General features: G+C 34.8%; 1 protein-coding gene across 1 annotated transcript; it reads left to right on the forward strand.

The window, feature by feature from the left end:
• Positions 1-12,671: 12,671 nt before the first annotated feature.
• LOC113275935 (zinc-finger homeodomain protein 11-like) lies at positions 12,672-14,346 on the forward strand. The gene has a single exon (XM_026525522.1). The coding sequence runs from the start codon at positions 12,926-12,928 to the stop codon at positions 13,994-13,996; it is 1,071 nt and encodes a 356-aa protein (XP_026381307.1). The 5' UTR covers positions 12,672-12,925; the 3' UTR covers positions 13,997-14,346.
• The last annotated feature ends 3,751 nt before the right edge of the window (positions 14,347-18,097 follow it).

Raw genomic sequence — 18,097 nt, forward strand, 5'->3', positions numbered from 1 at the left:
ACAGACACTAGCCTACTCCAAGCTAACTTTAGACTGGACTGTAGTTGAACCCCAATCAATATCCCACTGATCCAAGGTACAGTTATGCTCCTACGCCTCTGATCCCAGTAGGATACTGCGCACTTGATTCCCTTAGCTGATCTTACCCACAACTAAGAGTTGCTACGATCCAAAATTGCAGGCTTTGACAATAAACAAATCTGTCTCACACAGACAAGTCTATCAAAGGATCAATCTGTCTCCCACAGATAAACCCTAAAGGTTTTGTTCCATCTTTTGATAATAATCAAGGTGAACAGGAACCAATTGATAATCCGGTCTTATATTCTCGAAGAACATCCTAGAGTTATCAATCACCTCACAACAATCTTAATCGTATGGTAGCGAAACAAGATTTTGCAGAATCACAAACGATGAGACGAAGATGTTTGTGATTACTTTTTATATCTTGCCTATCGGAGATATCAATCTCAAGCCAATCAATCTGATTGTACTCGTACGGCAGAAGATGCAAGATCAGATCACACAACTACGATAAAAGTAGTACGGTTTGGCTTCACAATCCCAATGAAGTCTTTAAGCCGTTAACCTGGTTTTAGAAGAAGAAAACCAAAGGTTAAAGGAGAATCGACTCTAGTATGCAAACTAGTATCACACGTAAGGTGTGGGGATCAGTTTGCACAATACTAGATGTCTCCTTTATATAGTCTTTCAAATCAGGGTTTCGCCTTGGTCACAAAGCAAACAATATCCACCATTAGATGAAAACCTGATTTAGATTCCAGATAATATTTCTCAACCGTTAGATCGAAAAATTAGCTTGTTATACACAAATGAAATGCACGCTTCTAGGTTTGTTAACCGTACCCAAACGTGTGCACTTGTTGGTTCAATATTAGTTAACCAAAAGGTTAGCCATATGAGCACTTCATATCAACCATGTTCTTCTTCACCATAACTAGTTCAAATGACTTCAAATGAACTAGTTAGAGAGTTGTTCAATTGCAAGGAAATCTTATGTACTATACAAGACACAATTGAAACAAAGATGATTTGATTCACTTGAATCGGTTCATGAACTTTTATAGCCACGGTTTGCAAACTGCATTCCTTAGTATTTTTAAGTTTAAGTTCATAAATCATCTTCAGATATATAACCTTCTTAAGTTCTCATACTAGGTTCGCGGACTTAAGCAACCGGGCAGAGTTTACAAACTCCAGCAAAAAATCTCGGCAAAAGACCTTCCACCAGTTCGCGGACTGGGTTCACGGACTAGGTTCACGGACTAGGTTCGTGGACGCAGCTAGTTTGTCAACTTTAGCAGAATTTCTCGGGATGAGAAGCTCGGCAGTTCGCGTACTTGGCAACAATCCATTCTTTCGGTTTCTCTTGATCAACAAAGTTTGCAAACTTTGGTTCAAGGAATATGACTTATAAAATGTGTTTCCATAACAATGCTTATGTCCATCAATGGTTATGTAATCTAATCTCTCATTTCAATCATTGAAACATTCTTAGAGGACGTTATATAGTTGCTACACCATTTACCGTCAAAGCAATTTTCAAAGTGATTGAAACATATCATGACTTTCGTCACTAGGTAAAGATAAACTTGATCGAAGAGAAAAGTTTACCAACACATATTTCGAGATATAGATAGGCGAGGTATACTCGGCTCGAAATACCAAATGTGTATAATCCAATTCTATAGATAAAGCATACGACTTCTTGTCTCAAAGAGTAGGAGATAGATTAGATAGACTTTTGAGTGATAGATAAGTTCAAGTCTTCACATACCTTTTTGTCGATAAGTTCCACCGGTTCCTTGAGTAGTTCTTCTGCTTGTATGATGAATCACCATGAAGTCCTTGAGCTCAACTACACTTTTTATCCTAGTCCGAGACTTAGCTATAATAGACTAGAAATCAAGACTTATAGTTTTGATCACTAACATTGACAAACATGCTTGAGATAGTGACGCATGCGAGGTTGACCGAGCAATGCTCTAACATCTCTCATATGCATCGTGATACTTCAAAAAATTATTCTAATCAGTAGGTAAGTTATCTATTGATGTCTTATTCAATATTAGAAATAACCCGTGCCATAACGACATTGGTTAAAACCGAACCAATATTATATATAACACAATATGATAAATTAGTAGTAGCTTTATGGGAAAAAATGGTGTAAAAGTATGAAAAACCATCTTATCAATGTTCCTTTGAGGAATTGTCGTACAATATTTTAATGAGTTAAATGGGTGTGTCATGTGTGAGCTTTTGATGTCTAGTCTTTCGATTGTCAGAAAGTGCACTGAAAATATGGATCACATACATGATTATTTGTCACAAAGCGCAGTGAGAATAATGAAGTTGTAAAGTATAAAGAATCTCCTTTTGGCGTGAGGTTTCTCATAAATTCTTGGAATTTTTTATTCAGTTGTAATGAACGTTATAGCGTTTTGCTATTTAGTTAGTTTTTTAGTTTCAGAAGGGCTTGAAATGCAACATTCATATGTGGTTATCACATATCTCTATAAGTATCAAGAGATACAAATATCTACAAAAGTGTTTAATAGCATTTTATCTCCCAAATAAAATGACTCTAGATCACGGTGTACGTTCTCAATTAGATTGGAACGTTCACTTATGAATTGAATCAGGCGGATTTGATATACCTGTCTAAGTGACTATTTTATTGGGGAGGTATGTACTCTTATTGAAAGTTCATGAAATAAGAGTATGTACTCTTATTGAATCAACCCGAAATCAGCCGGATATGCTCACAAAGAAAGTTCATGATTTGGAATTGTAGCTATCAATGTCGATGATATGGATATGGTATGTACTCTTATTGAAATAAGAGATTTTACAAGCTGCTTGAAATTCAAATTTTGAGATGAAGATATGGGTAAAGATCAATCGAACAACGAGTTTGTGGTAAATTTTATTCCACCACTTTGCATATGTCCAAAATTGTGAGAAGATTTAATAAGGACATGCATCCTGCTAGCACTCCCATGATTAGTTGAGGTTGAAATATAAGTAAATGACCATTTTGTCTAAAGGAAGAAGATGAATATGTGTTGGGAGATGAAATTCCCCTATTTAATTGCAATAAATGTGTTGTTGTATTCAGTATAATGTACTCGACCAAATATTTCATCCCAGTGAACTTGTATAGCTCGACGCTGACGCAACGTATTTGGAACGATATAACGAATGTAGTCATATAATTAAAAGGAACCATTGACATGAGTTTGTTTTATCCATGCAAAGACATAAATAGGACTGCTAAAGGAAGTGCAATCTAAAAGTTTTTGATTATGAAGGTACAATAATCTGTTCACCCATGAAATAAATCAGGGGGAGATGCCGACATCAAGGAAAGGATCCACGGATATGATGTCGACATATTTTAGTTCGAAATGTGAAGATGTGTTGTACTGTTTTTTCCTCGAGATTATATTTTCCCACAAGGTTTTTGTTACTCGATAAGGTTCTTAGCGAGACAACCATAACTACACCAACTACATTTTAAATGTTGAAGACCTGAAGATCACTATCAGAATCAAAGAAATGAAACATGATAGTTTGTGAAGAAAAACCACTTTGATCAACACAACAAAGCAAGGAGTATCATTATTGTTTTCAACACAAACCAACTAGTAGTAGTGATATTACTATCACACACGAGTACTGGGTTTTCACCAATCACCCACGAGACGTTGAATGGATATTATGTATGGGTATTCGCAAAGGCATATTTTTGAACTATTTTGTTGTATTCTTTTCCCTTCATCAAGGTTTTATCCAAATGGGTTTTCCCTTGTCAAAGTTTTAAAAAGAAAACTCTATTTTAAGTTTTCTTAATATTGTACTCTTTTCTCTCAGTTCGGCTTTTGTCCCTCTGGGTTTTCTTGGCGAGGTTTTAATGAGGCAATAAACTTAGATACGGTGGCCATCGAGGAGAGAAATATATTTGAAGAACTATATCTGAAGGATTATATGTGAATCACTACATATGAAATATTAATATTGAGCCGCACAAGTGGGAGTGTTGTAGGACCTTGGGACCATGTATGTGTGGCCCATACAGATGTAAGTAGGGTTTAACTCATGTCCAATATGTAGATGCGTAAACTTATGTAACATGTAACTTATCTCTAATGAATAAGAATTCTCCTTTTTCTGTTCTTCCATATTCTATTTATACTTCAATAGAACATTATTTAAATATCCGCTAAAATTTAGTTCTTAAAATATACCTTTACCTAATTAGATTAAAGTATATTGACCCGGTCAAGCCACTGGTTGAACCAATGGTTAGATCAGATGAAAGCAGTCCTAGTAAGTTTGCATGTTCAATGACCGGTTTGGTTACAAAAAATTGGCACAAATATATCATAAATTCTTTTTCTTTAGATTAAACTAATAAAAAAATGCAAGCATACAATTACATTATAAACCAGCAATATGTAACTATAAAGACACAAATAATGCTACTCAAATTTCCGTGAGATACTACAATTCCGATTAGCTGATATTATATCTACAAAATTTAAAAGTTGAGATATTACTAGATATTTTTTGACATAGCAATGCGAGATCAAAAAGAATCCCAACTAGTGTTTCAACATAATTCGTAGATTAAAAAAAACAAAATATAATGCTCCGCTTTGAAAAGAAAAAGAAAAAAAAACAGAGATCGAGAAATTTTCCTAAACTATCCCTATTAAATGTCAATTGTTGCCAAAAATGAAAAAATATAAATTTTTATTATTAGAATCGTCTACAATTGTTAACTTTAGTTTTAAAAGAAAAGAAAAGAAAAGAAAGAACATATAAAAGAAGACACAATTAGGGGATACTCTCATAAATTGAGGATAGTCACGGTTGAATTCTGGTTAAGGGGGTATTTTTAATTTGATATCCCCTCAAAATCTAAATCAATTTCAATGCCAATATTAGTTTTTCTATGATTTGGGAAATTCTTTGATCATTTATATCATCATTATCTTTGAATAAATCCACTCTTTCAGAACTGAACACTTCGAATCGTCTTTAAATTCATATATATTATTACAGATCATTAAATCTTAAATGTCATTCGACGAAGAGGAAGCATTTGAACACACCCTATCGGTTGTTCGTGAAGTATTTATATACAAGATCCCTCCTAGAAATACAAGTGGAGGATATAAATACGGTGAATGGTTACAAATTCAGTTGAAACTGTTCGTGATTCGTCATGTTACTTTGTTTTAAAGGTTGAATTCGGAAGTGGTGAACATGCTTTCTTGATATTCTTTTATGGTATATACTGGTAGCAATCGGTACTGGTATGAGTTTGAAGGCAATACCGACTGTAACAGTCGGTGTTGATTTGTTGAGAAACCAATACCGATTGTGTTAGTCGGCATTGGTTGTAGGTTGAGTTCAATACCCATACAAATTAAGTTATGTATGCATTTTTTCATGTTAGGAGTCGACATAGTCGATTTTCATGATTCCAATACCGACTGTTAATTACCAATGCCGATTCCATTTGAAACGGTGATGATTGTTAACACAGTTGGGGGATACTTAAGGGTAATTTAGCAATTACAAAGTTTATTTGGATAAGGGGTTCTTAAATTTCTTCATAATGTTTTTTATATTTTTTTTTAAGTATCCCCAGTTTGTGAGAGTATCCCCCAATTGTTCCTTCATATAAAATCATATTTATTTTGGGAACTTTAAAAATAAGATAAACAAAAAATATTTTGGAAAAGGAATGAAAACAAACATGAAAGATACTAAACGGAACGCGGAAGAGCCCATCTAATTTTTGAATTAAACTATTGAGATATTTCCTAATCAGGTATGACATATTTATATTTGCAAATTTCCATTAAGACTGGATCATAGTAAAAATGATTTTATAATTATAAAAATTGAAGGGTATATGTTAGAGTTTGATGAAAAAACCATAAACTGGACAGTATTCTAGGACATACGACATTGAATAGAGGACGAAAATAAAAAGACTAAAGAATCATAACTATTAAGTGCAACTAAAAACTCTTAAATAATGCAAGCGAGATTATGAAATTGTTAAGCGCACGTTCCATTTTTTATTTTTTAAGTTATAGAAAGCAAACCCGTAATTGAGATTGTATGATCGGCTTGTGATTTTATGTCTGACCAAAACTAGGAAAGGAGGAACCGATCCTAGTAAGAGGTGCAGTACATCACAAAGGGGAACCGATTCTTATATGAGGCGCAGCAGGTTTATAGCAGAAAGGGGAACCGATCCTATGGACATGTGCAATACATTCAAGTTAGATACCATATATATATGGGGAACCGATCCTAGTACCTAGTCAACCGAATTTTGGAAAGCTAGTGTGACTATGCACAGTACTCACATTGAGGTAGAACCGAAACTTGTTTTGGTAAAACCGTTAAACCCATGATTTGTGATTGAATGTTATTTGATCAATCACATAGTTCTTGAAAGTCAGATGAACCAATTCTAAACTTTTTTGGAAGGGTGGAAAATCGGTTTCAAGGTTGTAAGTATGAAATAGAACTTACAAAGTTAGGATGTCGACATACGTTGAACACGTGCTGTGAATGTTTATTATTTAATTGTTCAAAGTTATTCCTTAATAGCTAAGGGAAGAGAATCCCAGGATCGAAACATAAATAAGTTAAGAATCTTTTAATTAAGGTTATTAATTTCATTTTTAGTAAAATAAGAATTAGTAATGTGCATTTACTAATTAAAGATTTTCTGAGAGATTTCGGTCATTATTTCTGGACAGAGCACTTCCAGGAATTATGGAAACCGAATTTGTGGTTTAACGAATATCTTGAGAATATTTTCGGTTTTGGAAATTCCTTGGTTTCCAAACTTCCTAGTCTATAAATAATTGAAGTTTGCATTTCTAGCAAACTAATCCTTCGTAACAGCAAACTACCTCTTGTTGTACTGCTACTGGTGAAGTCGCCTATTCGGAGAGGAGAGTAACCTAATTAGGGGAAATCTCTTACGACCGCTCAGTTTAAAGTCTTCTTTGGGATTGAGAAGCTCTATTAGTACCGTTAGTGGGAAACTAGATAATTGTGGTTTATCTTTTGTTTTCATTGATTTGATTGACTAACAGTGGTTGAACTTTGATTGCACCTAGTTTGTTTATGCTCGAGGATCTTCTCTTTTGATATAAGATTAACTCAAACTAGTTCAGAGTTTCGACAGGAATCTTTAGACCGTTTGTAGTTCTCAAGACGATCTTGTGATAATCCATTGTTAACAGACTCCATTTTGTGCGCGATTGATCACAAGAGATTCAAGTGATTGTGTGCAGGTGTTTATTGAAGATCTAAGAAGATTTGAAGACGAATAAGATATTGAAGTTTTCTGATTTGTGGGTTCATAATCTTTGGTGTGCACAATACTTGTTTCGGTAAAAAGAGGGTCCAATTAATAATCGGTTTTATCCTTGTGATAGAATTGGATTGATTAATTGAGTAGATCGACATCAACACAATTCTTTGTATTAAGAGTGTTGATCGCAAAATCTTAACGATTACTTTGGTAATTGAAAATAAGATAGATCTAAGGACCTGATGAAGGAGTTTATGTTAAGATAAACAAAAGAGCCTTTGTCCGACTCATATCACTTGGTTGAAGAGAGTTTATACCAAAAAGATTTATTGTTCCTTTACTGCTTGGAATACGAACCAAAAGAATTTTTCCAAGTACGTGACTTATTTATAAGTTGGAGGCGTGGAAATACAGACGGAACTAGGTGAACTATAGGTTTAGTTTCTTGGTCTCAACTATACGAAGTTAGGTGTAATTTTGTGTAGCGGCTTAATCCTGAGAGTATTCAATTCTGGACAAGGTCCCAGGGGTTTTCTTCATTTGCGGTTTTCCTCGTTAACAAAATCTTGTTGTGTCATTTACTTTTATTTTCCGCAATTATCATTGTCTTTATTAAAATTTAAAGTAAATTGCACAAACGTTAATTCCTATTTACTTGATAAGTGAATCCTATTGTGTTTGGTTAAGTCTGAACCTTTTTATCAAGTAAACATACTTCGTTGTTATATTGTCTCGATCTCGTATCCATAGACGATCACACGAAGTGTGAACCGATTAGTTGCATTGTCTCGACTCAGTCCATAGACAATCACTTTTCGGAGAAAGGACTTATAGGTAGGAAAAGTTTTAGATTGAGGTATATTTGGGTACCCTCGTCTTTTCATAATCCTAAAATGAACTTAGTTGGTTTGCGTTAAACAAAATTCTGATGGTTATTTGGATCGGTATAAAGCTCACTTAGTTGCTAAAGGATACTCTAAAGAATATGACATAAACTATGATGAAATCTTTAACTCTATCGTCGAGGTGATAACCATTCGTTTATTCATAAGTCTTGCGGTTACCTCTTCTTGGCCAATTCAAAAACTTGATGTCAAATATGCATTTCTTCATGTGGTCTTAGATAAGGAATTTTACATGTATCAACCTCCAGGATTTGTCCACAAGGATTTTCCAAATCATGTTAGTCGTTTACATAAGTCTTTGTATGGCATAAGACATGCCCCTCATGGGTATCCTGGTTGGGTCTCAACACGTCTCTTCACGTGTAGCCTCGTTGGGTCTAACACATGGACAATAAATCGGGTGACGTGGAGTAAAGGTGCGACATATGGATCGTCAATAGATTTCCATACACCGGCTTGCAAGATTAGAGTTTCTCAAGGATTATAAACTGCAGGATCATTGATAATCCATACAATATGAGACTAATAATCTCAATAAATTTCGAATCTTAACCAAAAACCCAATGCATTCACAATCCATTGTTTAATATAAGTCTTTCGATCAACACTTAATCTTTTAGCATAAATGTTATATGAAAACCAAAGAAAAAAAATGAAATCTTAGACATCAAAACAGGTCGAGATCAAAATGTGAAACCAAAATTAGACAAAACCTACATATATTTGAAATCAGAATTAGAAAAGAGTTATTTTTTTAAATAAAAGTCGCATGTTTAAAACGACCATTATAACATAAAAATGATCCTATAAACACATATTAGAACTTGTTTTGAAAGATTTTTTTTTTAAAGTTAATCCTCGAAAAATCGTTTTAATTGACGTAATTACGTGGAAATGGTCCTAAAAATAACCATTTATTTAGAACTTAATATCATTATGATGGTGATGTATCAGGGGTACCACCACAAATTGAGGGATATTTTATTTTTCAGTAGGCATAGTTTTTAATGCCAATTGCAACACTCGGCATTGAAAAATGTTTGTACCCAAAATTACTCTTAGGCACTAAACGCGATTGATTGGTGTTGATGATGTAAATTAGGGTTAAAAAATGAATTGAAAATAAAGAGATAAGACAAATAATATACGTGGTTCGGCGAGTTATGCCTATATCCGTGGATGAATCCCGTAGGGAGAGATACTTAGGCCTATTTCTATGGGTATGGCAAAAAAATGTTGTTTGGCACACCAGGTGGCATGGCAAACGAGTTGCGCCACTATGAGAAAACCACTGAGCGACAGAGTTTCTAGCGGTCAATATTTTCAATAACGCCAGCGATAATTTCTTTATCGCCAGCGATATTATATATATCGCCCGTTGTTAACTCTAGCGCCAACGACTAGTTCTTTATCGCTATAAATAGGTAATTTCAAACTCAGAAGTTACCCCGAAATTTTTTACACAAAATTTTTCTCTAATTCTCTCTTTCTTAATCTAAATTTCTCTTTTTCTCTCTTTCCCAAATGGCACAATTTTAAACCCAACTTGATTTGACAACACAACTTGATTTTTCTGGAGTAGTGCTTGAAGGTGCCGTTAAGAAGATATGTGTTAAGTATAAAGAAATATGTAAGAAGCAAAACAGTCTTCAAGTTTTGGATATTAACCAAGTCAAAACCGCAACTAAGAAAAGGCAAAGAAAAGTTCAAGGAAAGGAGCAAAATAAAACAAATTTGAAGGCAAAGAAGAAGATAAACAAAGGAAATTTCGTTCATGAGCGTATTGATTAGAAGTTTTGTGAAATGAAGAAGATTAACAAGACGAAGAACATTGTCCCAAATTTTTATTTTTGAAGTCTTTACAGTTATTGTCTAGTTTTATATCTTGTAAAAATGACTATTAATGAATATATCGAAGTTTAATGAATTTGAAAATTTGACGAATGTTGTTGAAAATTAATATTAATTCTATTCTTAATCCAATCTTACAATTAAGAATTTAAACAAATATTAAAACTTAATACTTAGACAATTAAGAAATTAAAACATAAGAATTAAGTGGACAACTGAGAAATTACAACATAAATGTTGGACAATATCTGAGTAAATATTTTAAAATCTCGAAACAACTTTGAAAATAGAATTCTTTTCCATAGATGCGACGATATCCGCACCACACCTTTGTTGAAGTTCCATCATGGTTTCACCACTTCTCAAGGTTGGACCTTCTTGCTGAAGTAAAGCAACATACCTAGTAACTTCCTGCTTAATTTTAGTGAAGCGCTGAATCAACTCTGAAACATCACGATTGTTGAGGTTCATTGTTTATTCTTGAAATTTCCCAAAAATCCTTTGCCACAATGCTTGGGGATGAAATGCATCCTCAGTAAAATAAATATAATTTCTGCAAATACATTCATCTTCGGCAATACTGAATTTTGGTTTTCGCCTCATAAATTGACGTCTCCTAATTTCACTTTCCACATTGGCACGATCAAAAACTCTTCGATTTGCGGCAACACGTTGGTTTGCTACAAACTCAATGAACTCAGGAATGTTCATATTATCAGCCATGCTCTCTGAGGAATTAGAAGAGTGATGAAGAATTGGAAATTGAGAAATTCTAGAGAGGTTTTGAAATTCTGGTGTGAGTTAAAATGAGTTTGAAATTACGTATTTATAGAGGGAAAAAATAGTAGCCGTTGGATGAGGATCTAATAAGCACTGATCATACCAGCGAGCGATGGACACTCTATCGCTCACTGGAAATTCTATCGTGTATGCCTATATGTATGAGTTTGGCATACCTATAGTGGTGCATATATGCCAAATATCAGTTTTTGGCATGTGCACAGGAATAGCCTTATTGATTATGATAATACAATGTCTTTTTGTTTCCTTCTAGGGTTTTTTGGTGTATTTTTTCTATCCCTTTTAGGGTTCAGAGCACATATATTAGAAAATTACATAAACTTGCCTACCAAGTAAACATGAATGTTCTAAAACTCAAATTTGGCGGAAACGGACTGGTGAAAATGGACAAGCCTGCACAGGTTGTTAGGTATGGGCCGGAAATTTTCTCACTAAAAAAGCTACACAATTGGCAGATATTGGTACCCAAATATTATGGAACAAACAAAAAACAATACCGATTGTAAAATAAAATATTTCACAATTTGTAGGGTATCCGTCAAACATGGATTCTTCATTCAGATAAGCATGTCAGCAACTTCCATGGTCAGGCTACGTTGCCGGGAACGTTTATTGATATTAGTGAGCAGGTGACAAAACTTGCATATTAGTGAGCAGGTGACAAAAGTTTCCTAAATAAAACCTCATTTTCATGCTCTATCAAAAGGGTCTTGCTACTTTTTGATAGCACTAGTAACTTGACTTCTCATAGGATTCCATCTATCAATCTATCCAGGAGATATTAGAATTAATGACAAATCAATTACCTGTGCAATAAGTATTCTTGCTTTTTCTTGACCAGGCACCCAACTTGTTTTAAGTTAGGACCACAAAAACAACCTGTTTTCGAAATAATTCACTGATGATAAAGACTTAAAAGAGGACAAAGTTTGATTAGTACCATTCCAAAAATAACCACTAGATTTGGGTATAGAGCAACGCACGATTTAGAACAAAAATGGAAACACAAAACGTGTTTTACTGGTTTAATAGACTCTAGTCTAAACAATAGAGTAGAGTTACGCTCCTAGATTACAAAATATACATTATTTAACACGAGATCTTATCACTTGGGCTGAAAGACCTCTTAATCGGACAGTTGAGAGTTTCCACTGTTCTGTTTATTATGCAAAAATCCTTAACCATCATTTGTATTTATGCAGTTTATAAAACTTCATAAGTTTCGACGAAATAAAGAGTTTTAGGTACTCTTCTTTTCTTCTTGGTTTCAATTATGTCCAGCAGGTAACACCAAGGTATTGGGATCTGCAACACATGTCATGGCTAAGAGTCAGAAAAGCGTACATTGTGCACGTGTCTCAGTTCTGCAAGGCGTGTTAGTATTGTCAGTGTCGCACTATCTGTGCACTGTAGGTATGCATTGTACGCACTGTACAAGCTATAAAGCCTAAAAGGAGGACGACCTTGGCCACTGGTGAAGTGTATACCGAGTGTAAGTTAAAAAAGAGGAATAAATTTTGGTAGAGGAAAAAATTGAATCTAATAATCTAATCTGAAGTTGATGAGATATTTATTACACACAACAACTAACTCTGAATAGTAGTTGGTGTGAAAGAAAGAAAGAAACTTAACCAGAGAAGATTAGAAAAACTCTAGTTAAGGAAATGTGTGGTTAATAAAGAAGCAACCGAACCTCGTTGGGTTTATTTACTTCTTCTTCTGCTGCTTCTACTACTACTGCTACCACTTTTTTTTTTCTTATCGTCATCATCATCCCCATCTTCAATCATGCAGTCCCATCTCTCTACATTGTCTTTTCTGTTTCTCACTTTCCGACCATTTTAATGGAATTCCTTTCTTTATTACCACCCATAAACCATAACAACAAAAACAAAAAACCTAACCTTAAATCTAACCAATTACATTAATCCTTTGTTAGTAGTTTAAACTTAAACAACAACCATTTTCTTTTAAGAAAAAGAAAATCATCGTCATGGATTCCGCAATTAAAACTCCTCCATCTGATACTGAAGTTGTCATCACAACTCCACCACCAACAAAATCCTTCACTAATGGTGTGTTAAAACGACACCACCATCATCCACCACAACCAACATCAGCAGCTATTGTTGTATACAGAGAATGTCTCAAAAATCATGCAGCAAGTTTGGGTGGTCATTCGTTAGATGGATGTGGAGAATTCATGCCATCGCCAAATACGAACTTAAGCGATCCAACTTCATTAAAATGTGCAGCTTGTAATTGCCATCGCAACTTTCACCGTCGTGACCCTGAGGAAGGTACTCACATCATTGAATATCGTCATCATCAAGCACCACCTGTTCTTCCGACACCACAGCAGCAACAACCAGGAGATCAAGAAGGAGGAAATGTCAGTCCTAGCTCATCGGACTCACCACCCCCGATTTCATCTGCTTACAATTATCCAAACTCATCTGCACCACATATGTTGCTTGCTTTGAGAACAGGGGGGTTATCTGGTGTTCCATCGGATAACAATCATCAAATGATGATGGCTGGTGGCAAGATGAGTACTACCACCACAACAACAATTGGGGGATTAACTAGTCCTAATACTAATGGAAATGTTAGTAATGGTAGTGGTAGAAAGAGAATTAGGACTAAATTTAGTCAAGAACAAAAAGATAAGATGTATTTGTTCTCTGAAAGATTGGGCTGGAAATTACAAAAGAGAGATGAAGGAATTATTGATGAATTCTGTAATGAAATTGGCGTGGAAAGAGGAATCTTGAAGGTTTGGATGCATAATAATAAGCATACTTTTGGGAAAATCAGAGACTCTTCTACTACTCCTAGTACTATTACTACTACTTCAGCTCCTCATGTTACAAGTAGTCTTAACAATAACAACAATAATCACCACCAAACTCATCATACCCATCAGAATCAACCCCAGAATCAGAATCACCACTACAATAATGGTGGTGGTGGTGGAGTGGGTAGCGGTGGTGGGAGTGTGCTTCATCATAATCACCACCATGAGGTTCAGGTTACTGCTAATTGTTCTTCTTCGTCATCTTGAGACTTAATTAATTAATTAAGAGTAGCATGTACTATGTTTTTCTATTTAAGGACGAGTCATTAGAAAGAGTTGTACTTAATTAGTAAGTTCTTTTCTATTTGGATTAACTCTTCTTTTCGTATACTGTTTGTACTTTGATTTAGCTTTAATTGGTTGTTAATTAATTAACTAATCAATTATTGCTAACTTCGTCATTGGAGATTGGAGAAGAGAAGAAAGGAGAAAAGAATAAAAAGGGAATTTTGTTTTTCGCCAGTATATTTTTATGCTTTGTTTATCGAGTTCTCAAAGTACTTAATGAGTTAATGTTAATGATACGCAATAAATTAGTACTAATTCTTTTTGGGTTATGTATGGGAAAGAATACTGAATCTGTTGGGTTTTTGGGTGAAGGCATTATTGGATCGGTGGGTTCATTGAATTTAGTCTAATGTTGATCTGTATCCTATCTTTAGATAAGGAGAGACAGTGAGAATCACCAACCCCATGCATAAGTTGATTATGATCTACTTCTTACTTCCCAAGGGACAGAAACTGATAACGGAAGCTGTTATCTTCAAATTATACTAGTACAGAAAAAGGGAGAATGCTAGGTTTGCCAACCGGATATCCCGGTAAAATTTCCGACTGAAATAATATTACACGCCCCACTTCTACCCATTTCAAATTCCGATGTTAGAGGGCTTTACCCAAATCGTTAGAGGAATTTTTTACGGGATATATGACGATAGGTGTAGCACTTCTGCAGAAAAAGGATGATGGCATGTTAAGAGGATATCGTATGGGTAGTCTCTGTTTGGAGACTAACTCTTTCATATGAAAGACTGCTCGCCCAAATAAACGAGTGAAGCCATCGTGGACAAATAAGACATAGACACTACACGGAAAAAGTCTCCCGTTTTTAAAAAATTTTCGAAGTAGACGGGGGACAGTCCCCCGTCCAAAAAAAAAACTACTTAGACGGGAGACTATCCCCGTCCAAGAAAAAAAAAACCCAAAAGTGCTACTTTGACGGGGGTAGTCCCCCGTCCAAAAAAAAACGTAGACGGGGGACTATCCTCCGTCTACTTCAAAAAGTTACAAATTTTTTTGACGGGGGACTATCCGCGTCTAGTGTTACACTCCCAACCACTCGTTCAGATAAACGAGTACATGAACGGGTTTGGGGGAAAAGTGAGGTAAAGATTACCCATAGTAGCCTCTAATTAGACCAAATTGGTAGTCACTCTTTCAAAATGAAAGGGTTACACTACCCATAGGATATGCTCTAATTATCTTTCCATTCGAAACTGAGTATCAAAGCTCCACTGATCTTCCCTTGTCTCTATTCAACTTGATTTAACTCAAATTAATTCCAGAGAGGTTTGCTGAAATTGCCTTTCGAAAGAAGATTTTATACTTAGGCAATTCCTATGGGAATGAACAAACCCATCTTTTTGTTGAGCCAGGTGGATGGCCAAACTGGTTTTTCCACTATGGTAAAGCACTGGGCGTTAGATAACTAAGCGCGCGAGCGATAAACAAACGCTGGAGTTTGTAGGTAAAGCGCCGGCGTTGGAAGGACAAGCGCTGGAGCCCAAAGCTTCAACACGGCGATTGGACGTATCATGCTGGCGTTTGTAGCAAAAACGTCAACGGGTAGTTTTTTAAATTCAAAACTCACGTTTTACCTCTATAAATTACCATCAATTTCAAACAATTCACTGACACCAAAATTCACTTCTCTTGAGTTTTCTCTTCTAAAATCTATTTCTCAATGGCTGAAAAGGCGATCACACTTTTTTGCGATGCAAAACTTGAAGCTGTTGTTTCTAAGATATGTGGGAGTTTTAAAAAGATTGAAAATTGTAAGAGGGAAGTGCAAGTTTTTAAAGTTGCTCCAAGAAAATGTTCCGCTAAAAGGCAAAAAAGAGCTCTAGTTTTTAAAGTTAACAACAAAAAATCAAAAACAAAGGCGAAACTGTCAAAGAGCGGGTTGAATGGAAGATACGTCAAATGAAGATAAACAGGAGGCCAAAACTTGTACTCGATTTTTATTGAAGTTGTTTAGTACGTTTTATTATTGCATAAGTTTATATCTTGTAAAAGAATTGGCATCAATGAATGAAAATATTTAGATTTTAAAATAGAAATTTCCACTTCAGATTAAGCGAAATTTATTACAATTTAAACTTGCAAATAACATCAAACTACATTTTAATAAACCACAACAAAAACATCAAACTACATCAAATCCAGCGACATTCTCTTTGTAGAGTTCATAACATTCAAAATGCTTAAACTCTCTTCCGTTTTCTTCAGTAAACTTGGTATGAGCGATGGTTTTCGGTAAAACAGATAAACAACAAGTTCAGATATTTATGATGCAGTTGATCAATGGGGACAAAGGTAAGATACTCACCAGTTCTTCGTCGGATAATCCAGAATAGCTACGGTGAACCATCCACAAAACTTCCATATAATGTTTGACTTCCTTAGTGATGAATGCAATTCTTAGTTCTAGGCTCTTACTATTTCTTATGGTTTCGGTCCGCGATGCTACAAAATGTCCCAATACTCTTTCCCATAAATATGCATTGTTCATTGGTGATAAGCACATAAGTGCGATACATTTACACCCATAACTGCATTATGTAGGACTCATTATTTTACTAATAATATTGTTTTAAGGCTTTTGTAGGAAATACAAGTAAATCTGGTAACCCGAAGAATAAAACGGCTGAAACTAGACTTATGCGCGTATTTGACCAATCAGAGCCGGTCAAAGAAATATGGACGGTCGTGGCTAATGGAATGAGATTAGGCTTCGAATTATTGGGAATAATATTTTGTTCGTGGTGGAATTACAAGAATATGGCGACATTAATTAACTTCATTTCTACTTACTATACTGGTTTTGTTTCCATTTCATTTCTTTAGTGGATTATACAATGCGTGGAATGTGATTTACTACTGAGCACTAAATGTGGAAGATCTTTGAAGAGAGTATATAAAGAAATGGAAAATGTCACGTGAAAGATGCTTTGAGATATGATTCAAATGGGTAAAGTGACGACAAAAGATATATACATTCCTTATTTATGATATTTTGGATGTGTAATAATATCTTTGGAATTTTGGGAAGTAGACAGTGGTTATATAATTGGAATGTCAACCATGTAACGAGGGGTTCTCGGTTGGTGGTCTGTTCGGAGGAAATTCGGACAAGAGGAGGCAGTTTCGGAGTTCTTTGGCTAGGGTTCCATTGATGGATTTTCTGTCGGCGGACGACGGTACTGTTAAGGATTGAGAGTTGAAAACAATCAAGGACGAAGAAGATTCCGTCTTTATTTCGGTTTAATCTTCTAACTCTCTTTTTGTTCAATACTTTTATAGATTTTTAAGAAATCTATGCCTAAGTGTTGCTAGTAATTTGTAACTAGGGTTTTATGGTAGAAACCAATTCAAGCAAAGACCATTATGAAATAATTTGGATTGATTTGGTATTAGGTTATTTTGAATAGAATTGTCGAAATCTAATTTTTATGATTTATTGATTTTATAAATAATATTTGTTATTGCTCCACTGGCTTTGTACGAAGTAAAAGCCTAAATGCATAAATGTATTTCGTGTTCCAATTTTATTTGTTACAGTATTTGATAATCCATGCTTAGGTTAAATCATTTGATGGGTTATGCTTAGACGACACAAATAGTGATTGTGAACCGATAATTATGTTTTCAATAATCTTTTTGTCATTATAATTTGATAGTCCATGCTTAGGAAACTCTGATGGGTTATACTTAGGAGATGCGAGTTTATTATCGATAATTATAACAATAATAGGTGTTGCGATAGAAAAAAGATTTAAATGCGTATTTGGAATTCGAATGCTTTTCGGTACTCAATTAGAAATAATAGTGGATACCATAGAACCCTGGTTACCGACTCTTCCATTGATTTCATTTTGTTACTTTAGTTTATTCTTCTGTTATTATTCTTTTAAAAATCCAAAAACATTATTGCTGGTTAGTTAATTAGGAATACTGATTATTGATATTTCCACCGCTCCTCGTGGGAACGAACCATACTTTTCTCTGTCTACTAGTTGGACACCGTGC

Source organism: Papaver somniferum, chromosome 4 (assembly GCF_003573695.1).
Source record: "Papaver somniferum cultivar HN1 chromosome 4, ASM357369v1, whole genome shotgun sequence".
Classification (NCBI taxonomy): Eukaryota; Viridiplantae; Streptophyta; class Magnoliopsida; order Ranunculales; family Papaveraceae; genus Papaver; species Papaver somniferum.